At 42.8% G+C, this 27,438-nt stretch overlaps 1 protein-coding gene across 9 annotated transcripts in view; it reads right to left on the bottom strand.

The window, feature by feature from the left end:
* SCN8A (sodium voltage-gated channel alpha subunit 8) overlaps window positions 1-27,438 on the bottom strand; it is a 177,812-nt gene that overhangs the window by 98,983 nt on the left and 51,391 nt on the right. For 8 of the 9 annotated variants that reach the window (XM_067696586.1, XM_067696584.1, XM_067696587.1 and 5 more), the window contains exon 2: window positions 18,942-19,271. In XM_067696586.1, coding sequence (XP_067552687.1) covers window positions 18,942-19,217 — 276 coding nt within the window. In that variant the 5' untranslated portion in view covers window positions 19,218-19,271. Of the gene's footprint in view, window positions 1-18,941; window positions 19,272-20,320; window positions 20,462-27,438 lie in introns of those variants that run through there. The other variant, XM_067696583.1, reaches the window with a different exon arrangement.

The raw sequence follows: 27,438 nt of genomic DNA, 5'->3' as shown, positions 1-27,438 counted from the left end.
CTTGTGAACAAAAAGCCAATGAATTGTACACTTTAAAATGGTGGATTTTCTAGCTTGTGAACTGTATCTCAACGAAAACAAAACACCACAAAAACACACACAAAACTGAACCATGTAAGAGGTATAAGACATATGAAAAGTTCTAAAGAACGATACCACATTTATGCACCCATCAGTTAGCCTAGGAAATAATGCCTTACCAATACTGCTCCTTTCTGCACTCCTTCCCAAATACACACTCTCCTTCCCACAGAGGCCAGCGGTATTTTGAATTTGGTACTGAGGACCCACCTTTCTGTGGTATATTTCCAGTTACTCTGAGCTCCCCCTTTTCTACACTCAGAGTTTGTGTCTTTCATTATTCTCCCAGCTCTTTTTGTACCCTCCCCTCCACCCTCTCCACCTACTCCTAGAACTAAGTTTCAAGCTCTTGGAGAGCGGGAACCAACCTCACTCCTCCCACTGCCTCCCACAGCTCCAATATAACGCTCAGGCCAAGCACTCCCAATAAACGGTGGCTGGCAGACTTTTCAAAGTTCCTGTCTTCTCATCTTCTGCTCTTTCCTTTCCTAATCTGACAGAGCCACACCGGTCTCTCCACAGTAGAAAAGCAGTGCTGGTACTGAGCCATATACATCCTGGAAGTGCTCAATGCACCATCCCCAGGGTGAGAATGCACTGCAATAATGTTCTTCCTGTACTAGAAGGGACTGGTTCCAGTGGGGCACGCTGCAGGGAAAGACTAATCCTAAAAGCAAGAGGAAGTAGTAGACTTGGGGTTAGGCTGAAAGAGGTCAAGGGCTGAGCTACTGGCTCTTCCATATTTTGGCTTCCCAAAGAAACAAAGAGCCCTGCACTTTCTCAAAACCCCCTCTCTGAAGTACTTGTACTCCTCTGTGTTTCTATAGCAACCCCCTCTCTGAAAATGCCAAGCCTTTTAAATAACCTCCTCATTCAACCTCATAATATTCCCGTGAAGTACGTGTGAAGGAGGGATTATTATCCTCTGTGCATCTCACAAAAGCTCAGGAGAGGGACGCCACCTATCAAAGGTCAGGCAGCAAGGAGCAACGTATTATTCCAAGTTTAGAGCCTCTTTACAGCTCCTATTGTACCAGATTGAGAGGCAGTTCAATGGGAACATGGCAGAGAATGAACCTGGTGTGGGGGGTGGGGTCTCTGGTGAATGAGAACGTTGAGCCCCTGGGGTACGCTGCATAAAAGCCTCAGTAACAAGGGAAGAAGCACTGGCCCGTGCCCCAGGATCCAAAACCACCAGGCTGGGCCTTTCCAAAGTCACCTACCTGCCTTAGAAGAAGACAGGCAACAGGGTTGTTAAAAGTTAACAAACTCTGCACCTTCCCAATTTCTCATCTTGTAGTTTGGTCATGATGGAAAGATAGGTCTAGAGGGACCACTGAGGGTGTTTCCTATCTCAGAATCAGAGCCGGCACAGCACCTGGCATGGAGTAGATGCTCGATAAATGCCTGTTGCTTGGTGACTGAACAAATGCTTGTATGTCTGAGGTGAGGGAAAAGGAGAAGAGGAAAAGGAAAAGGAAGACGTTAGGAAACTGAAGTTGTTAGGCCTTGGTTGAAGAAGAACTAGGAGGTAGCTAGGATTCTGAATGAGTACAGTGCTGAGTTGGCAAGAAAGAGACTGATGATCCTGAGGGAAACTAGGTCTTTTCAGTGAATTGTAAAACGATGGTTTTGTAGGTATAAAGGCTTCCTTATGGACATTTTATGTGTGAAGTAGAAATTTCACAATTAATTTGGATACTGAATACTGTATACAGAATAGTTTATCATCACTCCTTTCTAGATATTTACACCCTCTATCTTTATCAAGTATAAAAACAGGAGATATTTTTTCTATTCAAAGAGAAAAAAACATCTAGCTTTCACCAAACCTCCAGAAACGAAGGTGAATCCTCCATACTTCAAGCAGCAAGTTGTATTACAATAAAACATACTTTACTGTTAAAATAATTAGATTTACATATGCTTAATTCATATGCAGTTTTTCAAACTTCATCTTTTGCATAAAGCAAGATGCTGTTTGGACCAACACAAGTTCTCAAAGCTTAGCAATCTCCTTTTAACACTGGGGCTTGCAGGGCTTATCTGAGAGATAGAATAATATATATCAGGGGTCAGCAAACCTTTTCTGTAAAGGGTCAGATAGCAAATATTATAGGTTCTATGGGCCATACAGTCCCTGTTGCAACAACCTGCCATTGTAGTTGCAAAAGTAACCACAGGCAATACGTCAACAAATGAGTGGCTGTGTTCAAATAAAACTTTATTTACAGACAAGGAAATTTTAATTTCATAAAATTTTCACATATCACAAAATATTATTATGCTCTTGACTTTTCCCCAACCCTTTAAAAATGTGAAAAACCTTCTTTTTTTTTTTTTAGCCACACCATGAGGCTTGTGGGATCTTAGTTCCCCAACCAGGGATGGAACCTGTGCCCCCTGCAGTGGAAGCGCGGAGTCCTAACCACTGGACCGCCAGGGAAGTCCCGTGAAAACCCTTCTTCTTAACTCATGGGCTGTAGAAAAGCAAATGGCAGAGCTGATCTGGGCCAGGGATCAAGGTTGGCTAATCCCTGTTATGTACTAACACCAGTTCTGACCTAAACCAGACTGGTTGCTTAAGAATGATCTGATCAGCTTTAAAAAAAAAAGCAGATTCTCAAGTCCCACCTCAGAGGTTCTGATACACAAGCTGCAGAGGAATCTGTGCTCATCAGGATTTGAGAACTGCCACATCACCTGTCAGGTATTAAAACACATAGGTTGTCCTTCTTCACCTGCCTCTACCTGGCTATGTGGCCTGGGGGAGCCCCTGCAGCTCTCTGGATCTCATTTTCCTCATCTCTAACATGAGAGAGGGGCTGCCTGACGGGCGTACCCAGGTCCTTTCCAGCTCTGCAATCTGTTAGTCTACAGTTTGCAAAATGCACAGAAGCATCCAACATTCAGTGCAACAAAGCAGCAAACCGTACCTTTGAGGAGAAAACCTACTGTTATTCATTCCTTCACATTACATCTTGCTAGAACTCTCCTGAGTTACTTATTTTGCTCCTTCAACTGAAACTCTGTCAAGTCCATGGTCAACAGTGCTTAATACTATCCTGACAACTATACTTATGTGGGCAGAGGGCAGCATGGGGCAGAAGGGTACCAGACAGAACTGTACCACAGGCTGCTTTTTCCCTGCCCTATATCCCCTACTTATACCCCCTGTTCTTAGCGGGACAGTGACTATGGGAGAGAGAATGGATAGGGATGACTGGTGATGGGTTGGCTTTTAAAAAAATATATACAAAAGCATTTTAAAGGCATACACATGGCTGACTTAAATGTCAGTCATCATTGTTAAACTGCTGGTAAGAATCCAGAAAAGAAGATTCGTCCCTTATTCGATACTGTGCTCCAACACCAGATCCTTTAAAGCTCAGGAGGAACGGGAAGGACAGCAAGCCTTGGATTCTTACGAGAATATTTCTTAAGCAACAGTCACTTGGTACTCATGAAGTCCAATAATATTCTACCTAATCTGTCTTAAATTAGATCTTTGTGAAGTAAATGAGTTAAAAGGGAAACTGAAATTGAATTGCGGTTTATGGCCCAAGGGAAAATATCAGTTTATAACAACAGTCACTGAATGTGTGTGAGCACAAGGCCCATTAGCAGCGGTGGAACAGCTCTTCACAAGTTACGGCATGGAGTATTAACAAATGTGTCATGCCGGCATAAGATGAGCCTTCTGAAAAGCACAGGTTCGGGCTTCCCTGGTGGCGCTGTGGTTGAGAGTCCGCCTGCCGCTGCGGGGGACACGGGTTCGTGCCCCGGTCCAGGAAGATCCCACATGCCACGGAGCGGCTGGGCCCGTGAGCCATGGCCGCTGAGCCTGCGTGTCCGGAGCCTGTGCTCCGCAACGGGAGAGGCCACGACAGTGAGAGGCCCGCGTACCACAAAAAAAAAAAAGCACAGGCTTTTCATTTCTAATTAGCAATGTGGGGATGGAGCATACGATGGGGGAGCTTTGCCATTGCTAATGCAGGGTAAGAGATATGCTCTTCCGTCTACAGTAAGGAGCAGGGACATTGTGCAAGGCCAGGTGCGAGCGCATTCACGGTCATGCCAAACAAATCCTAGCACACCGCAAACACAACACAATAAACGCACAGTTACCAAAGTACTGCATGCAGCCAACTCCTGAGCATTTCCCCACCCTCACCCCAGGACTGGATTAAGCTTTTTAGCCATACGAAATGTATACATTAAAGTAATAAAGGGTGGGTACATATGAAAGGACATTACAGGGAGGAGTACTCAAGGCAGGGGTGGAGTATATCACAGAACAGAAAGCTTCTTAGTGAAAGGTTTATTACCCAGCTCCTGGTTTGCTGTGGGACACAAGGCCCAGGAGAGCAGTTCTCCACCCAACCAAGTTCTCCCTCCCCTGAGAGGTCATCATTTCAGTTGGGGCGAAGGTAACCCGCAGGTATCTGATGGCCTTCCAGCTATAATGAACACCTAGGGGCTCAGGGATTGAGCTAATCTACAAGGGGGCAGTTGGCTCCATCCAGCTCTAACTGTTATCGACACTGATTTACGACCATCTCCCCAGGGTTTGGACCCTAGATCCTAACTGTTTTGACTTCCGGAATTGCCTGACCCTCTCATTGTTAGCTGACTTCTAGCCTTAAATTCTTGTCTGCTAAACCTAATATATACATATGTACCTTTTTCTCCCAGACATACGTCACCTCTTCTGAACCAGGCAACTAGCTAATTTGACTTACAACAGTTCTTAGCTCTTTCCTGCCTAACTATAAATTCTTAATTCTGGTACCTTCTACGGGGGCAAATCCTCTCTGCCTATTGGTTTCAGAGTGTGCACGCACAGAGAAGGACTCTGCTACCCAATAACAATACAAATATAGCTGATCTGAAGAACAGCTATAACAGTGATAAGAGCAGTAGCCAGTTGTCCACTAGTCAATGGCTACAGTTTTTGGCATTCGCTTCTAAGTAACTATACAGCCAGTACAGCAGGCAACAAATAAACGTCCTTTCAAGTTTTCCCTGTTTTACTATAGAAAAAACGTAATGCTAAATCTAAACAGATTCTACCTCAGACTAGGAAGCTGTTCAGAAATAAATGACCTGCACTGTCAAAATGACTTACACCCTGCTGAAAAGGAGTCCTGATGCCTTTCTGAATGCTAATCTGCCCAGTGGGTCCCTCAAGTAAAATTACAATTATAGTCCCAGTGTGTCCCAGGAAAGGCTCCAGCAAAGGCACAACTGCCTGAATTCCCAGAGTGCCTGTGTCCTGGTGCCCAGCTGAGAAATACTGAACTAAAAAGCAGGACATCAGGACACAGGCAATTTCCTTTTTCATTTAGGCTCATACTTCTGTTTGAACTATATATTTAGAGCCGTCATCTTCCAGGTCTCTATTCCACTACACTGAGGAGTGAGCAAGAGAGACCTCCAAATCCCATATTTATATTCCTTTTATTCATTGATAATTGTACCTATGAGTCTGTTTGAAGAGATAATAACATTTAGCATGTATTAAGCAGGTACTATGCGGCAGGCACCCTACTGAGATGCCTTATACAATACCTGTCTGTCTCACAGCCACCACTCGATGAGGTAGGGACATTTTATAGATGATGAAATTGTAGCAAGACCACAAAGTTGTTTAGTGGTGAAACTTAGAACTGAACCAAGGCAGTCTAACTCCAAAGCTTATCCCTTTTTCCTTTATAAATTTATTTATTTTATTTATCTTATATTTGACTGCGTTGGGTCTTCATTGTTGCGCACAGGCTTCCTCTAGTTGCGGCGAGCGGGGGCTTCTCTTGTTGCGGAGCACGGGCTCCAGGCGCACAGGCTTCAGTAGTTGTGGCTCGCGGGCTCTAGAACGTAGGCTCAGTAGTTGTGGCGCACGGGCTTAGCTGCTCCGCGGCATGTGGGATCTTCCCGGACCAGGGCTCGAACCCGTGTTCCCTGCACGTTCCGCGGTGGCAGATTCTTAACCACTGCACCACCAGGGAAGCCCCAAAACCTACACTTAATTATCACACAATACTGCAATTTTGAAAAAGCTTCAAAACTACTTATCAAGTCTAACTCCTCACTTTACAGATAAGAAAGCAAGCACAGAGCGCTCTGCCCAAGCTGAGACCACAGAGGTGGGAACAGGAATAGAAGGGTTCCTCAGAGTCCTGAACTCTTTTCAGCACACCAGGTCATCTGGTCCAAACCTCAGGCCAATGAAGAAATCTTTTTTACTTAATACCTTTAACTCTGGCAAAAAAAAAAAAAAAAGCCCTTGCGCATGCCACAGAGTTCACAGCAGCTATTTACGGTATTTTCCCAAGCTAAGCTCCATGCAGATAATGCTAGCACCCCATCTGTCTGTGGCTTTGCTGTTTCCCACTGCTTCTGCATACACTTCCTCATTTGGTTTGACCTTATAACCCCATGCCCTTCAACCCACATTTGGAGCAGCTGACACCCCCTTCCTGCCCACATCCTGGTCACAGGAAGCCACACCTGGCAGAACAGCAGCTGCTTCAGCTCTGAAACAGCATATGCTGCTCCCCAAGGCAGGGCGGCTCTGAACCTCCTACGTGGCCACCCCGCCTCACTGCCCTTCAGTATGAGCTTGCTTTTGATCTCCTTCCCCCTTCCCCTCTTGGGGGTACCCAGCCTGCAGCTGCTCCGGGGGTAAAGCAAAAGGCAAAAAGCAGGTTTATTACGTAAATGCCTCTCTTCACTGTACTCATATTCTAGAATTTATTCTCATTCTCCTTTCTCTTAGAAAGCAGCAGAGGAGACTGGTTTAGAGGCTTTAAGCCACAAAGACCTGGATTCAAGGCCCAGCTCCATTGCTTATTAGCTGTCATGATTTTAGGCAACCAACTTAGGTTGCTAAGGCTAAGTTTTCTTATTGATAAAATAGTGATAATGAGTGACAGCACCTACCTTATCAGATTATGAGGATTAAGTGCAAATTCACAAAAAGTCCTTACTACAGTGCCTGGCACAGAAGAAGGACTCAACAAATGCGAATACAATAACGCTGCTGCTGCCACACAGATGCTGCTCTTCCTTCTGCAACTTGGCACCTCAGGCAGGGTAGCAGGAGGGGACTAAGGGGTAATATTCAAGTTACTTAGTATTCACACACTTGACAGAAACCAGTAGGACACTTGTGCATAAGCTACTCCAAGAGTCCAAAGTCACTAGGACCAAAGTCACAGTACAGCTGCACTGGCTCAAAATGGGCCCCAGAGGTTACTTCAGACCTGAGAACTCTGGAAGCAGGAGAAAAAAAAAAACAAAAAAACTGCTGAATGCACACAGTGGGATCCAGCCTGTCTCTCTCCTTTATCTCCCTTCTTACCAGACCAAGCCCCATGCTCCAGTCACAATGAAACTCATGGTTTTAAACACTTCAACGTTTTGCACGCCTCTCTGTCTTTTCATGTACTGTTCTTTATACCCAAACTACTCTTTCTTCTCTTTAACAGATGAAATGTTTTTTAACCATACTTTAATACTTCAAGGTACAGCTCAAATATCACCTCCTCTCCATTCAACTCTCTCAAACAGAATTATCCTTCCTTCCTGTGTGTTCCCACAACACTTCTGTTAGAGCACTTAACATAGTACTGTCACTCTGTTTATACATCAGTAACTCTCACTGGACCCTGAGATCCTTAAAGGCAGGGGTATATCTCCAACTACTGTGACTTTCTTAGCTTAGCAAGCAGAAGATGTAATATGATGCCCATCTGGTACAAGGTAGACAGTTCATACCTATTTGTTGAATGTATGAATGAATCTCTTAGTCATGAGGCAATGATGCAGCTAAAATCAACTAACTTATAACTATATCCAACTTTATGCTAGGTGTCTAATCGACCTTTTCCACTCTTTAGCTCATCCACCCATAAAAATTTATTAATTTTAGTTTGAAAAGTCTTTTCATCTTTTCTACATCTTAGATACCATGCTGAAGATATGATATGCAACAAATGAACTAAAAAAAACCCATACTATATTCATATTGAGGCCGTGCAAAATGACAGAAATTATCTAAAAATGATAGTAAAAAACAAAACCCCAAAATCATCCTGCAATATACTCTATAGAGACAGCATGATATGGTAGAAAGACCATGAGCATTAAATTCACATATCCCGGGAACTGAAACCCGGCTTTACCACACACTAGGTGAGGGAATTTCAACAGCAGAGTAACATTTCTGAGCCACAATTTTTTCCTACTTGTAAAAATGTGCAACATTCACTGATAGCTTCCTAAGTGATCCTCAAGGACTGCAGAAAATTGGAGAGTCAATAATGATACCTAGAATTGGGGTGGTATCCTCAACTAAAGCAGCAGATGGAGTAAGTAGGTTTGAGGGGAGAAAACGAGTTCAACTTTGAATACACTGAGTTACCTATGGGAAGTCCAGGTAGAGATGCCTGGCAAGACACTGAATATTTAAGGAGGGCTCTAGGCTGGAGATACAGATTCAAGAGTAGCGAGAGAATGGATAAGATCAGCCAGGGAGAATTTGCCAAATGAGAGGAACACAGGCCAAGGACTGAACCTGTGGGAATGTCAACATTTAAAGGAAAAGTGGAAGAAACGAAGGAAAGAGAAGGAACAGTCCGAGATGGAAAGAGAATTAGGCCAAGGAAGTGAAGAACTGCAAGAATCAGGGAGTAGTAAACAGTGTCAAATACAGCAGAGAGGTTCAGTGAGATAAGAACGGAAAAAATGTCCATTAGATTTGGTAATTTGAGATCCTGGAGGATCTTATATTGAGAATGCCAGTAGAGCGGGGAGGATGCAGACTCAGCTGCAAGGATGGAGGAGTGGGTAGGAGATGTGCAGGTGGTGAGGGTGAGCAACGGCTACTCTTTAAAAGCTTCAATGGCATGAGAAGAGAGATTATACCTGCTGGAGATATGGGGTCAAGTGTGGGCTCATTAAGATGGGAGAGGCTTTTCGTATGTTTATAGGCTGAGGGGAAGAACCACTGTGAAAGGGAAAGATAGAAAGTACAGAAAAGAGAGGGGATAACTGAGAGAGTGAAGTGCTAGAGGAAGTTGGGAGGCATGGATGGGCTCAAAGGCACAGGGAGAGGGATTGACATTGAACAGCAGATGGGTTGGGTACCTTATCCTCTGAAATGGGAGGAATATTTTATTCAAACTTCATTCCATAGGCCAAACTTTGTAGACTCAAAGTGTCTGGAACAGGAGTGCCTTTTCAGAGCAGGTATCAAAAATTTTGCTAGAATCAGTTGACAGAAAATGCCATATAATGGGGAAATCCTAATCTTGAATTGTGTCAAATAGGGTTATATATAAAGAATTTACAACTCATGTGAATTTGGAATCAGTCAATCCCTGTATAATGATGTCACAGTCTTACTCTCTTTTACTAAGAATGGATTTAAAATATGGCTAATTATAGTGAGAAGATGATCAATATCACTGTAATCTCGAGAATCCTCCAACATTTATACGGTCATTATTAAATATCCCATTCAACAGGTTAATTCTTTTTTTAAAAAATAAACTTATTTATTTATTTTTAATTTTTGGCTGCATTGGGTCTTCGTTGCTGCACGTGGGCTTTCTCTAGTTGCGGTGAGCGGGGGCTACTCTTCGTTGAGGTGCGTGGGCTTCTCATTGCAGTGGATTCTCTTGTTGCAGAGCACAGGCTCTAGGCATGCGGGCTTCAGTAGCTGTGGCACACAGGCTTAGTTGCTCCTCGGTATGTGGGATCCTCCTGGACCAGGGCTCGAACCCGTGTCCCCTGCATTGTCAGGCAGATTCTTAACCACTGCGCCACCAGGGAATTCCCCAACAGGTTAATTCTTAATAGAATAAAAAGATTTCATAAACTACACCCTGGAGAAACCATCAGAGATTAATTCCTAAAATTACCAGTCAGCGTAATGTTATGGCTCAGGTGATTAGCTAATAATATACACCCAAGAATTCAGGTAAGGGCTTCCCTGGTGGCGCAGTGGTTGGGAGTCCACCTGCCGATGCAGGGGACACGGGTTCGTGCCCCGGTCCGGGAAGATCCCACATGCCGCGGAGCGGCTGGGCCCGTGAGCCATGGCCGCTGAGCCTGCGCGTCCGGAGCCTGTGCTCCGCAGCGGGAGAGGCCACAACAGTGAGAGGCCCGCATACCGCAAAAAAAAAAAAGAATTCAGGTAAAAGTTGTCTCTTATACACTATGTGGCTCAGAACCTTGGAACTGCAAATTAGGACTTGTACAAGGACTAGAGAAGACCTGAGGTTCTTTTCTGGGGAAAATTTTCTTTTCTGGGGAAAATTTCAACACTAATGTTGAAATGTATTGATCTCCTGCCTATGTAAAAATCTAAGATTGGCAAACTCAGTGGAGTAACAATACTGGCTTTTAAACAACTCAGAATACCTGTGATATGGGTCCTTTTGAAGATTATAACTTAGTACTTGCTAAAAGCGTATTTAAGACACTGAATATTTAAGAGAGCATGTAGCCGTTGACTCTTCTGCATTCTCCACGTTTGGGTCTCTGTACCAAGTTACAGCACCACAATCTTTAAGGTACCTGGACTATATTAAATTCATTAATGTACCTATGGTTATCTGTAATAATTTTATTTCTTTACTTGTCTATTATCTGTCTCCCCAACAAAAACTGACTTCCAGGAGTGGTATATAGAGCTTGCCTGCTTTGTTCCCAAGGGTATGGAACAGAACCTGGGTATAAAGAAGACAATAACAATTGATCCAATTATCAAATGAAAGACTGAATGCTCAACTCTTTCCTTAAGCTTCTACAATCAATCACAAATTCCTATCAATTTATCTCTACATCACTTCTGACTTCACCTATTCCCCTTACTTTTCACTTCCACCACCACACTTCAGACCCTCACTACTTCATAGCCGGTCGCTCTGTCCCAGTTCTCTTTCCCTCTGGTTTATCCTACACATCACTGCCACATTCACCTCCTCAAAACACAACTTTGATCACATATCCTTACTCCCATTCAAAAGCCCTTCAGTAGGGCTTCCCTGGTGGCGCAGTGGTTGAGAATCCGCCTGCCAATACAGGGGACACGGGTTCGAGCCCTGGTCCAGGAAGATCCCACATGCCACGGAGCAACTAAGCCCATGTGCCACAACTACTGAGGCTGCACGCTAGAGCCCATGAGCCACAGCTACTGAGCCCACGTGCTTACAGCCCGTGCTCCGCAACAAGAGAAGCCACCGCAATGAGAAGCCCGTGCACCGCAGCAAAGAGTAGCCCCTGCTCACCACAACTAGAGAAAAGCCCTCACGCAGCAACGAAGACCCAACACAGCCAAAAATAAATAAATTTATTTTTTTAAAAAACAGGCTTCAGTAGTTGTCTATTGCTTATCAAGTGAGGACCAGACTTCTCCGTCTAACACTGTAAGTCCTCCATGACTTGGCTCCAGCACACCCTTCCCAGACGCATCACCCAACTCCCCCAATTCCAATCAAATTAGACTATTGAGCTTTCTCTTACATTATCTTATGCCCTTGTTTCTGAGCCTTTGTTTATATTGTTCTTTCTGCCTAGAATGTTTCAGTCTCTCTTTTCTAAAATCCAAATATTATGCCTACTATGAAGTAATAAGGCCCTTTCTGAGGCCCCCTTATCAAAAGTGATACCACCCCACACACTACCATGTTATAAGCTACGTAAGGGTCAAAAATGGACTTTATTAATCTGTGATCCCCCCAAGAGAGCCCAATCCCCCCAAGGTCTCACATATAGGAAGTACTCAAGAAGTATTTGTTGAATAAATAGATCATATTTTATATGAGACAACCCAAACTGGTATATACCCCACGTCAGCTTCTCTCACTTCCTTTAGGGTCGGTTAATACAGGGAGGGTAACACAACTCCCACAGACGAGAAAGAAGCAAACCACTTAATAAAGGTAGGTATGACAGAACAACTTCGAATATTCAGGAAATAACATCCTTTGTGTAATAGACTTGATAACCAATAAATCAGGAAGAGCACTAGGTAGCGGCTATTACCTAATGGTCTTTGATAAAGTCCCTGCTAATCTAAGGAGCTAAAAGAGGAGCGTTAAGACTGGTGCACTTACCAAAAGTAATTCAGCCCTCCGAAAGTCCCCTAAAATGTCAGGAAACCCATTTCTTTTTTTTTTTTTTTCTGTACGCGGGCCTCTCACTGTTGGGGCCTCTCTCGTTGCGGAGCACAGGCTCCGGACACGCAGGCTCAGCGGCCATGGCTCACGGGCCCAGCCGCTCCGCGGCATGTGGGGTCTTCCCGGACCGGGGCACGAACTCGTGTCCCCTGCATCGGCAGGCGGACTCTCAACCACTGCGCCACCAGGGAAGCCCCAGGAAACCCATTTCTTGATCTAATTCCTCAGCCCCTAAAGGAAACTAATTCTTCAGGAAAGGAAAAGATATATTGATAATCAGTGTTTTTCCCCCTAGAGTTCCATTCATTTTGGTAGATGGGAAAACTTTTCATTAGGAAAAAAAAAAATCATAATGTCACCTTTCATGTTCAAAGCACTTAGAAAAGTACATAGTGTTTCCACAGGCATTATCTCATAAGATTGACTCGTTCATTCAACAAATATGGATTGAACACTTACTATAGGGCACGCACTGCTCCAGCTAAGGAGCATACAAGAGAATGAACAATAAACAAATAAATATACGCTAGGTGTATAATGGAGAAAAATGAAGGAGGGCTAGCACAACAGGCTGCTTTGTTTTGTATAGTGTAGGCAAGATATAATCTTCACAACAACACTGTAGAATAGGTGGGATATTAACTATTAGCATAATCTTAATTTTCTCTATGAGGGAGACTGAGATGCTGAATGGTTAAGTGACATGCCCAAGATCATTTAGAATTAGGTGGAAATGGGATCAGAAATAAGGTTTCTCAGCTCCTGGTCTATTGCTAAGGCTATGAAAGAGGAATCTGATTTAAGATTGTTTAATTAAATTCCTTTTCCTCTAGATAATGATACTTGGAGAATGGAAAAGAACCCCATACCACGCACTTCCTTAACCCACCACCCTGAGAATGGCCTTCCTCCCATTTGCTCACAAGCATTTGCCTCAATTTGATTTGGTGAATAAAACAATGGAAACATTTTGTTTTTTTATATTGCTGCAAAACTTTTTTTTAAACAAAATAAAACGTCTAGCTTTAAAACACCTAGTTTTCGCTCAAAACAGAAAGCGGCATCTAGGCCTGTTGTGCAGCAACAGGCAATTCAACGCTTCATTAGCAATACTTCAAATCACACCTAATGAATGTAAATCCTCCTTTAACAGCCTGTCTCCACTCTGCACACCTGCTGAAAGTGTGTGAAACTAGATTCTGCAAGGATTTTCTGCCAGGAGCTCATGGGCATGCATGCATGCGGCACGCGCGTGTGCGTGGTGTGTGTGTGTGTGTGTGTGTGTGTGTGTGTGTGTGACTTAAGAGTTCTTCATTTGAGGAAGCTGATGGCATTAATATTAGGGATGTAAGGAAAAAACTGTAAACATTGCTGGGCACAGGGTGCCCTGCCATACCTAACCTGAGTTACAACTAAAACCCACTTCTCAGGGCTGGGATCTTAATGTATTATAGAAATTCAGGAGGAGGAATCCGTTCCAATGTAAACAACAAGTTAGGCTGTAAGGAAGAAGAGGCCTCAGGGCTAGGCCTAGACAAATGTGGTTAAGTGTCCAAAGGTGAAGTTAAAGCATAGAGTATATTCCAGAAGAAGGGGATGGAGACCAGAAGGCAGGCGGCACCAGGGCAACAGAATAGTTTGCAACAGATAAAACATAATATGTGACAGGCATAATATGTGAAATACAATTAGAAAGATATAGACATAAGCGCAACTCTTACCTTGCATATATTGTAGGTAAGGAAATTTGAAGCCCAGAGAATTTAAGTGATTTGGCCAAGGGCAGACAAGAGGCAATGGCAGAACTAAAATGAGGTTTTTCTATTCCCAGTTAAGTGCTCTTTTCACTATATCATTCTGCTGGAGGGTTGGCGGGGGCTAAGAAATAATCTTCCTTTAAAAAGCAAAAATATGTGAAGAGGTTAAGTAGAATTCCCTCCAAATTACATGTCCAGCTGAACAGTGGTAGCAGTATCGATACTGAGCCCATGTCTCTGGAACAAGTTGTCTAGGCTGCTAGACTACTCAGAGCTCCTTCACTTGAGAAGGTAAAGTACTGGAGCTAACGCAAATGCCATCCTTTCCCCCAGAAGCACTGCATTTCTTAGGACCCATCCTAAGAAGGGCTATTAAACCACAGGGATTATAAGGGATGTGAATGAAAAAGCAGGGTTTTTTTCTCTCTCCGTATCTGCATGCCTCACTTCAGAAGGACTGAGCCAACCGAGGCTGAGGATCAATCAATGAAAAATTAGAAAAGTGGAAAACTAGAAATATGTTGTAACAAACTGAGAGTTAGGAGGTGTTCGCAAATACTTTTGACAAAGCATTTCACCTTATTAAGTTTATAAAATGAGGAGGCTGAACTAGATGATGTCTAAACCTACCATATTCTAATTTTCTTTGATTCTAGGTTGACTCCAATTTGCAGGAAAAGACAGACATGAAAACTTGAAGGTAAAATGAACTTTGGGAAACCATATGTAATTTTTTAATGCAATAGGTATGTGCCCAATTTAAAGGAACATAATCAATCCTGTAATTTGGATTTTTGCTTACAGGGCTTTCTTATGGGAGGGCATATCCACAGAACAAAAAGGACACCAATAACAATTATTGGTTTTAATAAACAGGAAAAAAGGGTAGGAGCCAACTCTGAAGGCCTTCTTTCAACTTAATACACTGACTTTCTTGTTGCCCCACTTAAGACAGTTCTTAGGACTAAACACGGCCATTTAAAATTCAACAAGTTATTATTAAGCATTGGAGAGTATATTTTGTAGTAAAGATAGAAAGACACTTCAAGCAATAGAGAAGAAGTCCTTGATTTGATTTACCAAAAAGCATGTGGAGGGGAGAAATGAACAGAGAATTTACCCTGATAAAACCTAAGATTCCATAGTATGAAAGAAGGGAAAACAAATAACAAAATTAAGACTTCAATTGGCTTAATAAAATAGAAAGAAAACCAAGAGCAAAGGCATTCAGGATGGCTCAAGTTCCTAAAATACCTATTTGTTTTTGGTTGTACATATGCAGTATAAAGAAACTCTGTAAGATACTACTAACAATGGTTACCTGTGGCAGAGAGGCAGGAAGTGGGCTGAGGAGAGACAGGTGTAAAGGGGAGACTTTTACTCAATACCTTTTTTACTGAATACCTTTTATTGAATTTTTAACCATGTAAATATATTGCCTATTTTAAAAATTAAATAAATTAAAAAGTTTAAATGTCCTGTAAATTCAATTCTTTTCAGGTGACACTCGAAAAACAAGAAAGCCAAAGAATGGAGACATGCGAACAAAGTACCAAGAGGCAAGGAAAATGTTGTAGCACTGGGAGCTCTGAGACAGTCCAAAGAGAGGATGATCTGGGTCGTTCTGGGGGCCATCCGGGAACGTCAGGTGAAATGCAATATGGACACCACCGAGAAGCTTAGGATAGATAGCTCAAAACAGCACCAGCTGGTACAATGGTATCTTGAAAACGTGATACACGTGTTTTATGACCCTGTGTCCCTGGACAGTGTGAAATCCACAACAGAGAACTAGTTCTCTTTCACCCTCTAAAATAAAGAGAGAAGGAAATGAGAAACCAGTTTCTATGAGAGTCACAAAAATGATCAATCAGGTAGAAAACAAGACCTATGAGGAAAAAATAAAGAAACCCACTTGTACCATTAAGCAAAGAAAAGAAATTCTACTTTGCAAGAATTATTTAAGGCAGCCCTTAAGAAACAAATGGAAGGGAATGTCCTCTTAAAGTCCTTTCTACTCTCAGGATATTTCAATATGTGGGTTGATTCCCAGCGTGCTTCCTTGTAGGGGAGACCTCGCTAATTTGGCCCAGTGAAAGGCCTGGTTAGTAAGACGTCTTAGTAATGCCAGTGAAGATATGCAAGTGAACTTGAACAAGCACATTATTTTTAATCAACTGAAAAACGCTTTATTTAAAAAGACAAATAATACCTTGAAGTGCTACTAATGTTCTTTCTTGTCATAGGTGTTCGCTTGCTTTTAATAATCATTAAGCTAAGCATTTATGTTTTATGAATTTTTCTGCATGGTGGTATATTTCAGGGTTTTTTTTTAAAAAAAAGAATTTAAAGAATACAATTAAAGTTATCCTTTCCACAAACTATCTACCCTTGTGGTGAGGCCAAAGGCTGAAGTCAGATTTTCTATCATGAAGAGCCAGTCCCCTACTGGAGTGCCATCAACAGCTGGCCTAACCCGGAGAAGAGTCCCCATTAGCGCCAGAGACCACTCTCTGTGGGTCCTCACTCCCAAGCTAGGAGCACCGAAATCTAAGGCACTGGGAATGGAAAGAGGCTGTCTATAAGGCGGGAAGCAGGGAAAAAGGCAAGCAAAGGAAAACTAGGCTCTGACAATGAAGAGCTCTCTACATTTTTCATATATTAGTCAGGCTTAAGAAAAGGAAGTTTAATTTGCATCTGAGTTAGAAAAACAAATAGTTCAAATAAAAGCAAAGAGGTTTCAGGCACCTGAAAGGCCAGAGTCCGAAGGGCTTTACCTATCTGCTTATTGCCATAAGAGTATTTTCTGAAAAAGTTACACCAGTTGGCCAAACTTATCTCAGTAGGCACGACCTAAACTCTGTGTTTTGTTATTTCTTTTTACCTCTAAAAAGACTAAGGACGCAAGGGCAGGAAAGAGGAGGGAAATATATCTTAAAATATTTCAAAATTTTACAATCAACGAAATATTTTTTTAAAAACAGTGCAAGATTCCATGTTCCCTTACTCACTAACCCAGAAAGCTAAAACCTTGTCTCCTTCCTCACCCACCTACCCCCATTCAGCAAAGGCCCAGATTAAATAGTTAGATTTTAAAAAAAGGATAAGTAAAGTAAGGAAATCAATGACAGTTTATGGAAACTTACTTAGCCCCAGAATTTGACATTTGAAAACGTCCTTAGAAGTCTTGTCCAACTTCTCAATTCCTACATGAGAAATTTAAGCCCAGAGAGGTGAAATGACTTGCTCAAGGACATGAACTAGTTCTGAGATTTTTTTTCTTTATCTACTACTTTCTCTTCCCATGAACTATTTGTGGTAGCTTGAAAAATACATATACTAAGGAAGGAAACTATAAATAATAAACATGGTGAATTACGGTAGAGTGAAGATTTCTTACTTCTAGTCTACTTTTCTTTATATCATATCATGTTTTGTTCCTTAAACATTCTAAATTTCCCAGTGGAAGTTACAGGCTACTGATTCTACTTTTTCCTATTACGTAGCTGTTCTGAGCTGCAACAGAAGTACCAGGGTGAAGGGCCATTTTCTGTAGACAACGTCTTAACTAGTTTTGCCATTCAGACCTAAGATGCCTCCACAACTATAGCTAAATCAAGAGATCTATTCGCCTCAAGTCTTACTTCTGTCCCATTATTAAGACAAAGAAACAGAAATTTCTTCCATAACTGAAAGACTAAAAGGCAATTTAGTTAACGGCAGTTTATAAGACAGTTTTGTTAATAAAGGCAGTTTAGTTAAGCTTTATATTTGTTAATATATAATTACACAAAGCCTTTTTACCCTTCATCTGGAAACACCTATGGATTTAATTCTTTAAATGACATCTGTCAAATGGGGGATCCCTAAAATGGTATCTGATGTCAGTCTTCAGTATTCAATGGCTAATTACTTGGCCACCGGATTAACTGGGGGCTCTGCTTCATTACCTGTTGCCTAGTTTCAAAAGATAATCGTGAGAAAGAAACCCAAGGTTTGGTCAAACATTTGTCCGGGAAATTTGAAACTCTTGGCAAAATGAAGATTGGTATTTCTTTCACTCATGCTTCTTACTAGCAGGAATAACAGAATTGACTCTATGTAAGAATCAGTATTCGCTGAATACAGACAACTGTATAACAAGGCTACAGACCTGGTCTCCTCATTGGCCCAGTTTGGTTTACTCTATTCTATTCTTGTCCCCAAAGGCTATGATCTAATGTCACAAAGGGGGTTAGGTAAGCAGACAAAGCCATCATCTCCATTATATTAACAACAGGCTCTGTTGATGCTGCGATAGTAACATCATCTTTATATATAAAGATAGAATTCTGAATGTGTGAACAAGATTCTACAGGGCTGTGCCGTCTCTCACTATGCCATCTTTCTTGTACTCTATTAAAACACTCCCATTTATGCCCCCCCCCACTTTTTTTTTTTTTTTTTTTTTTTTTTTTGCGGTACGCGGGCCTCTCCCTGTTGTGGCCTCTCCCGTTGCGGAGCACAGGCTCCGGACGCGCAGGCTCAGCGGCCATGGCTCACAGGCCCAGCCGCTCCGCGGCATGTGGGATCTTCCCGGACCGGGGCACGAACCCGCGTCCCCTGCATCGGCAGGCGGACTCTCAACCACTGCGTCACCTGGGAAGCCCCCTCCCCTTTTTTAAATCAATCTTTTTCTACTGTCAAATCAGTTAAAGGAGCCAAAACCAGAAGTCTTATTAACAGACTGAAAAGTGCCAAGACCCACAAATGACCCTTAGCAGCAATTAAACCAAAAAAGAATCCGTCAACTGGAACTGAAACAAAAGGCTAAGTACTTATCCAAACTCTGGCAAAGACACAGCTCTTTCCCCCCATCCCCCCTGAGCCTGTTAGGAGCGGGGTATCTGAAGCTGCTGCTCCGTCTCCTCCAACTCACTTTCTGCGTCAAATAGTATGGGTCAAAGTCCTCCAGGGGAACCGCAACCAGGCCTTGGGGGATGTCCCCATAGATGAAAGGCAAACTCTTCCCTGCTTCCAGGTCACTGTTTGGCTTGGGCTTGCTGTCCTCATCATCTTCCCGATGACTGCCATCGGCCTTTGGCGGTTTCTTGAGCTTGCTCTCGGCAATGCGCCTCTCAATGTTTGCCAGTGACTCAGGGGTGAAAGGCTTGAAACTATCAGGGCCTGGTGGTGCGAGCAGCCGCGCTGCCATCTTCTCATCCTGCAGCAGCTTCGTTAGTTATGCTGCGTCCAGGACAGGTCAGCTCTGGAAGAAACGGCAACACAGACAGCATTAATCAATCGCTGCTCTAAAAAGAGGCCAGACCAAACCATCTCACTCTCAACCTTTAGTCACAACCTTCGCAACACATAGTTTCTCCCATGACATGGGTATTTTTCTCTTCAGAAAGTCTGTGGCATGAATGGACGAGGCAATGTCCATAACCACCCCTCAGGGGAATGAGCAGCCAAGGAGATCAGAACATGGGAGTCTCCTGAATGGCTAGTTTTTATTATTGACTTAGATGCAGCTCACAGTTAGGAACCACGTACAGCTACAAAGATATATTCCATACCCTCTGTGCTTAGTGAAATAAGTCAGACAAAGACAAATACTGTATGATAGCACTTATATGTGGAATCTAAAAAATACAGCAAAAACTAGTGAATATAACAAAAAAAAAGCAGACACAGATATAGAGAACAAACTAGTGGTTACCAGTGGGGAAAGGGAAGGAGGAGAGGGGCAATAAAGGGATTAAGAGGTACAAACTATTAGGTATAAAATAGGCTACACGGATATATTGTACAACATGGGGAATATAACCAATATTTTATAATAACTATAAATGGAACGTAACCTTTAAAAATTGTGACTCACTATACCGTACGCCTGTTAACTTATATAATATTGTATAGCAACCATACTTCAATAAAAAATAAAGTGGTTTTCTTATAGGCAACATTAAAAATATATATATTCCATACCCTCAAGTAATTTCTATTCTAAATGAATAAGGTATGTTTAACATGACCGAGAGGCACCTATTAGCTTTGGAATCCTTATATGCTCAAGTCATCTTCCTTTCCTAGAACTCTGCTCCCTAAAGAAACACTCTTTTTCCAAGGACAACGCAAGGGTAAACTGCCTCTCTTTTCAAATTTCAGTTTCTGAAAACACTAAACCCTTCAAAACTTTGGAGGCACAAAAATATAGACAGAAATGCTTCTATTTGCTTTGGCTCTTCTGTTTCAAGTTCTTTTTCAATTCACCAAGGTTTGTAAAATCCATCCAGTATAAAAGTCCAGAAGTACCTGCTCTAATGACCAAGCTCGTGCCAGGGACAAACACAAAGCACTTTTCTTCATGGAGAGGGAAGCTATTGCTCTACGTACCTCCCACTCAGCAACAGGAAAAGCAAATGGGAGAGGAATCTTAGAGACCTTCCTCTGATGCAAGAGCCCTGCAGCACTGCAGGGTGAACGACAGCAGAAAGGCCCCTGAGCGGGGCACACGCCAGAAGGACAGGAAGTGAGAAATGAATCACAAACCAAATTCCTTTCTAAACAGAGAAGCTGAAGTAGTGCCATACTAGAGCCAAAGACTTCTAAGCATGGTATCTGAAAAGCCCATTTTCATTTATGTGTATACAGAGTCCTAGGTTATTGAAATACACACCTTGGAACAGGGGGCTCCCTAATGTCAAAGCAATGGGACTCTTCCCACGAAAGCTTTAGGGCTTCACTGGCAGTTCATCTGGCGCTCGTGGTGCTGCTTCTTCCTTTTGTTTTATGAGCTTCACAAAGACAATCTGGGACATTTTTTTAAAGGCTAAACACAGTTCTTTCCCTCCTACTTAGCCCTCAGGGTCCACTCCAAGGCTAGCATCCATAAAGCTTGAGGCTCCTTAAGAGAACAGTAGTAGAGTTGGCGCTAAATAATCTGGGAGTGAAATACCCAAGGGCTCTTTTCATAAATACCCCCGCAGAGAGCCCAGAGTTTTCCAGTGGTGGTGATGGCTGCGAAAGGCAGTGTGTGGTATCCACATGGGCTGATCAGCTCACTCGGTTACAGCCTGGCACTGACGAGGCCAGAACCGCAAGTCAGCTCCATGCTGCACACACACAAAACACCATTCCTCAGACGATGGGGTCGAAGAAATCCTTTTCATGTGTGAGGCATGCGATTCTAGAGCTGCGAGGGATTTTATAGATCCAGTCCACTTCATTTTAAGAATTGGGAAACTTGCAGTCTGAAGAGATGAGGTAACGTGCCCAAAGTCACAGGGCCAGGAAAAAACACACAAAGAGCTCTGACTCCCCCAACCCAGACTTCTTTTATTCTGACAAATATCAGTGACCCCTCTGCCTGTCCCAGCCTGACTCCCACTACTCCGCAACAGGAACAGTCTGGTTCAAGTAAACCGCACGCAAATGCCAATGGTTTTACTGATCTAAGACTTTACTCCCACTGTTTCCCCCAAACCTAAAATTCCTTTCCTCTTATCAGTCCCTGAACTGCCTCCCGTAAATCCCTACTCCTCCGAAGAATCTTCCCATCAGCCCCAGCCCTTACGAATTATTTTCCCCTTGTGAACTCCGACAGCTTTATCGTGATCTCTTAGCTAGCACTTATCACATACTTGCTATGTTTCAGGTATTGTTCCAAGCGCCTTGTTTGTATTAACTCGTTTAATCTCCAGAACAGCCTATGAGGTAGATACTATTATTATCCCCTTTTAACAGATGAGGAAGAAGAGGCACAGAGTCCTAACGGAGCTTGGCCAAAGTTACACAGCTAGAAAATGACAAAGTCAGGGTTCAAGACATCTTATTCACACTGGCTTTGGCTCTCAGTCATTCTCTAACTGCACCATATAAATCCCTAGGGGCATGAGTGGTGTCTTAAACTTCTTTCGTATTCTTCTCACAGAGAATACGATTATGCCTGGAACCCATAACTGGTCCAAATACTTGGGACTCCTTGGTTCCCACAGCCACACTCATCCTCAACCCTGGGTCACCCTACTTAGAGGACAGAGAATACTGCAAGAGGAAGTCACTGCAGATGCTGACAAAGTCTTGTAACCTGACTGTACACACCTGGGCTCTTCATAGGTAAAGCCATCCTAGGCTAAGTCCTCTGCCTTTGTTTCCTCCTGCCTTCTCCAGGTTCCCTCAACGATCACGGGTCTCCAACACATTCTCAATCTTCACTTTTCCTCTCCTACTTCTGTATTTTCTCCCTTTACATCTTCATCCCCCCCCCCCCACTCTCTCTTCATTTGGCTTAAGCGATTCTGGTTCTCTTCTGATACCCTGGTTCTATCCTGGTTCTTCCCCTACCACCTTTTTCTTCTGTAAGGGCTGGTTTTCTGCAATCTCTCTGCATCACTCCTCCTTTTAGGAATCTCATCTACTCAAAATAATCTGTATGTGGGTGATTTTCAGATTTCTATCATCAGCCCTGATTGCTCTTCTGAGCCCCACAACTGCCTGTCACCACTTCACAATTAAAGCATTTAAAACCACTCATCTTTTCGCTTCCAAGACGGAGTCCTCCACTTGGCTTTCTTAATTCTGTGATGGGGACCATCGTTTTTCCAGCCATCTAGCGTGGACCTTCAGTCATCTTTGCCCCGTCATCCTTTGCTGTCCTTGCCCAACCAGTCACCAGCCTCACTAGTTCTTCTTCCTTCAGAGTTTCCATTTTCAACCTAATTCAGGTCCTACTGCAATAGCCTCCCACCTGTGGACCAGTCCTCAGCCCACCAGGCACATCTCCAAAGATCCGTTTCCCTAAAAAATCTGCTTCCATTTTGTCATTTTCCTCCCTCGAAGCTACTGGAGTTACAGAAAAGAATCCAGACTTCTGCCATTTCACTGCCATTCAAGGCTTTCTACAACCTTACACTTCTCAGATATTCATCTACAACCTTATACTTCACAAACATGCTTTTCTACTGCTTCCCTGCAAGAACATCTACTCTGGCGACTGGTTTTTGTTTTAATTTTCTAGTATTTTTTTTAAAGGTAGAACAATAAAGTGTATACGAATCTTAAGCGCACAGATTAGTTTGTAATATGTATACACCTGCGTAACCACCACTTAGATCAAGATACAGAAGATATGTCTCCAGCACCCCAGATGGCTCTCTTGAGCTCCCCCGTCAAAGACCACCACAACCACCCCTGCCCAGCAAAAGCGCTTCTGACATCTACCACCATAGATTAGTTTGGCCTTAGCAGAAGATAAAATATACTCTTCAAAATCTGGCTTCTTTCATTCAACATTACTTGTGAAATTCATCTTTACTGGCGTGTGTAGCAGCAGTTCATTCTTTTTATTGCTCTGTGGTATTCCATGTAGGAACATACAATTTATTTACCCGTTCTACTTTGCTGGACATTTAGGTTGTTTATAGTTTCAGGCTATTATGAATGAAAGCTGCTAAGTATGCTCTTCTCTTTCCAGCACATAGGCAGGAGTGGAATGCTGGGCTCAGAAGAGAGCATACGTTTATTTAGCTTTAGTGATACTTCTACCAGCGAGATAAGAGGGTTCCAGTTGCTCTACATCCTCACCAACACTTGGAAATGACAGCCCTCTTAATTTTTACCCATTCTAGTGAGCATACGTATAGTGATAGCTCACGGTGTTTATAAAATTTACCGAGGTGGAATTAACCACTTTAAAGCGAACAACTCCGCGGCAATTGGTACATTCACAACATACTGCAACGACCGCTTCTATCTAGTTCCAAAACATTTCCATCACTCCAAAGTAAAACCCTTTACCCGTTAACCAGTTTCTCTCCATTCCTCTCCCCTGCACTCACCCAACCCCCCAGCTCCTGGCACCCATCAGGCTGTGTTCTGTCTTTATAATCTATTGATTGATCTATTCCAGAAATTCATATAAATGGAATCATACAGTATGTAACCTTTCATGTTTGGCTTCTTTCATCCTCATTGTAGCATGTATCAGTTCTTCACTCCTTTCTATGGATGAATAATGTTTCAATATATGTCTGTATCATGATCTGTTTATTCATCCATCCACTGAGGAACAACTGAGGGGGGAGGTCTTTCCACTTCTTGGCTATTGTCAACAGTGCATGCACATGTACTTATTTTAGTTCGTCCCTGGTTTTTTTTGATGTGAACCATTTCTTCCTTTTTTTAAAAAAAAAATAATAAATTTATTGATTTATTTTTGGCTGCAGTGGGTCTTCGTTGCTGTGCGCAGGCTTTCTCTAGTTGCGGCGAGCGGGGTCTACTCTTTGTTGCGGTGCACGGGCTTCTCGTTGCAGTGGCTTCTCCTGTTGCAGAGCACAGGCTCTAGGCACAGGGGCTTCAGTAGTTGTGGCTCGCAGGCTCTAGAGCGCAGGCTTAGTAGTTGTGGCGCACGGGCTGAGTTGCTCCGCGGCACGTGGGATCTTCCTGGGCCAGGGCTCGAACCCGTGTACCCTGTGTTGGCAGGCGGGTTCTCACCCGCCTGCGCCACCAGGGAGGCCCTGATGTGGACCATTTCTAAAGTCTTTACTGAACTTGCCACAACACTGCCTCTGTTCTATGTCTTGGCTCTTCGGCTGCGAGGCGTGTGCGACCCCAGCTCCCAGGTCCCCGACCAGGTATCCAACCCTCACCCCCTGCATTGGAAGGCAAAGTCCCAACCACTAGACCGCCAGGGAAGTCCCTTAGTCCCTGTTTTTAATTCTTTTAAGTATACACGTAGGAGTGGAACTGCAGGGTCACATGGTAACTCTAAGCTTTATTTTTTGAGGAAATGCCAAATTGTTTTTCCACAGAGGCTAAACCACTTTGCACTCTCACCAGCAATATAAGCAAGGTTCCAATTTCTTTACATCTTAGCCAACATATATTTTCCTCTCATTATTATTTATTTTTTTTTTTTTGCGTTACGCGGGCCTCTCACTGTTGTGGCCTCTCCCGTTGCGAAGAACAGGTTCCCGACGCGCAGGCTCAGCAGCCATGGCTCACGGGCCCAGCCGCTCCGCGGCATGTGGGATCTTCCCGGACCGGGGCACGAACCCGCGTCCTCTGCAGCGGCAGGCGGACTCCCAACCACTGCGCCACCAGGAAGCCCTCATTATTATTTTTTTTAACAGCCATCTTAGAGGGTGTGAAGCAGTATCTCACTGTGGTTTTGATTTGCATTTTTCTAATGACTAATTATGTTGAGCATTTTTCCATGTGTTTGTTAACTCACTGGAGTTTTAATTTGCTTTTCTCTGACGACACTGAGCACCTTTTCATACGTTTACTGCCCATTTAGAAATCCTCCTTTGTGGAACGCCAGTTTCAATCTGTGCACACTTTTTTCTAGAGTCATCTGCATTTTCTTATTGATCTGTCGGAGTTCTTTGCACATTCCCCATACAAGTCTTTTGTCAGATATATTTCAAATATTTTTCTCCTTTTTACTTTCTTAATGGTGTCTTTTGATAAAAAGTAGTTCTTAATTTTACTGAAATCCAATCTATCAACCTTCCCTTTCATGTTTTTTGTTGTTGTTGTTGTTATAAAGAGATCTTTGTTTATCCCAAAGTCATGCAGCTATTAGCCTAAATTTTCTTCTAGAAGCTTTTTTGTTTTACCTTTCTTATTTAGACTTCACATAATCTGGAACTGATTTTTGAATATTGTGCGAGATAGAGGTCGAGGTTCATTTTTTTTTCTACGTGGGTCTCCAATTGACCCAGCATCACTTAATAAATGGTCACCGTTGTTTTCGTTGACTCCTAAACACACTTTCATTTTCTTATTTTAAATCTCCCGAAGTCTTTCTCTCTTTCTCATCTAAATTCCATTCATCTCTAAAACCAGCTTAAATTCCTCCTCCTTCTGAGGACTAAAAATAAAAATAAACTTTTTAGATTTAGAAGGAATTTAGAGACCATCTAGTCCAACTTTCCTTAACTTTACAGATAAGAAAATTTAACAGTAAGTTAAGTAAGAGAGGCTGAGTTGTCTAACTGCTAATTGGTGACAGATGCAGAGCTAGGGCACAGGTCTCTTGGCCTCCAATATAATGCTTTTTCACTATGCCACACAGTCTCTTAGGCAATACACCTCATCCATCATAACAATAAATGTGACTTTTAGCCCTGAGAATTCTGAAAGAGATTGAACCAGACTCAAAGTTGGGAGAAATCGATGATTAGGGCTCCCTTCTGTTGGTCACCCAGGAGTATTAAGACCTTAAAATGTCAGTTGTGGCTTGAACACACTAAAGATGACTCTAAATTAAGGAAAAGGGGGTGGAAAAGGGAAAGAAAACGGGCACTGGAGTGAGGTTATGACGGAGATGAAGGAAGAGAAGTCATCTAGGAGGAGTTGTTAAGGGAAACACTATAGGCGGGAGTACACAAAAAATGTTAGAAGGAGGATCAAATAGCAAGTAGTATTAAAAACTTGTCAGACTTAAAAAAGAACAAGTTGGAGGACTCATATTTTCTGATATCAAAAATTACTACAAAGATACACTAACCAAAGCAGTGTGGTACTGGCATAAAGACAGACATACAGACCAATGGAATACATCAGAGAGCCTAGAAACAAATCCTCACATATACGGTCAAATGATTTTCAAAAAGGGTGCCAAGGCCATTCAATGGGGGAAAGAACAGTCTTCAACCAATGGCGCTGGGAAGATCGGATACCCAATGTGAAACAATGAAGTTGGACCCTTACCTTATTATACCGTATACAAAAATTAACTCAAAATGGATCAAATATCTAAATGTAAGAGCTAAAATTATAAAATTCTTAGAAGAAAACATAGGGGGAAAGCTTCACGAAATTGGAGTTGGCAATGATTTCTTGCATATGACACCAAAACCACAGAAATAAAAGAAAAAATAGATATATTGCACATCATCAAAATTAAAAACTTTTCTGCATCAAAGGACACTATCAAGAGAGTGAAAAGGCAACCCACAGAATGAGACAAAATATTTGCAAATCATGTATTTCATAAGGGATTAATACTCAGAATATATAAAGAATTCCTACAACAACAAAAACAACAACAACCAAAAAAAACCCTAATTTAAAAAATGGTCAGGACTTCCTGGGTGGTGCAGTGGTTAAGAATCCACCTGCCGATGCAGGGGACACAGGTTCGAGCCCTGGTCCAGGAAGATCCCACACGCCGTGGAGCAACTAAGCCCGTGCGCCACAACTACTGAGCCTGTGCTCTAGAGCCCACGAGCCACAGCTACTGAGGCCGCGTGCCACAGCTACGGAAGCCCGAGCACCTAGAGCCCGTGCTCTGCAACAAAGAGAAGCCACCACAATGAGAAGTCCACGCACCACAAATGAAGAGTAGCCCCCACTCGCCGCAACTTGAGAAAGCCTACGGGCAGCAACGAAGACCCAATGCAGCCATAAATAAATAAACAAATAAA

Source organism: Pseudorca crassidens, chromosome 11 (assembly GCF_039906515.1).
Source record: "Pseudorca crassidens isolate mPseCra1 chromosome 11, mPseCra1.hap1, whole genome shotgun sequence".
NCBI classification, from domain to species: Eukaryota; Metazoa; Chordata; class Mammalia; order Artiodactyla; family Delphinidae; genus Pseudorca; species Pseudorca crassidens.
This window is presented reverse-complemented; position numbering and strand designations above follow the sequence as displayed.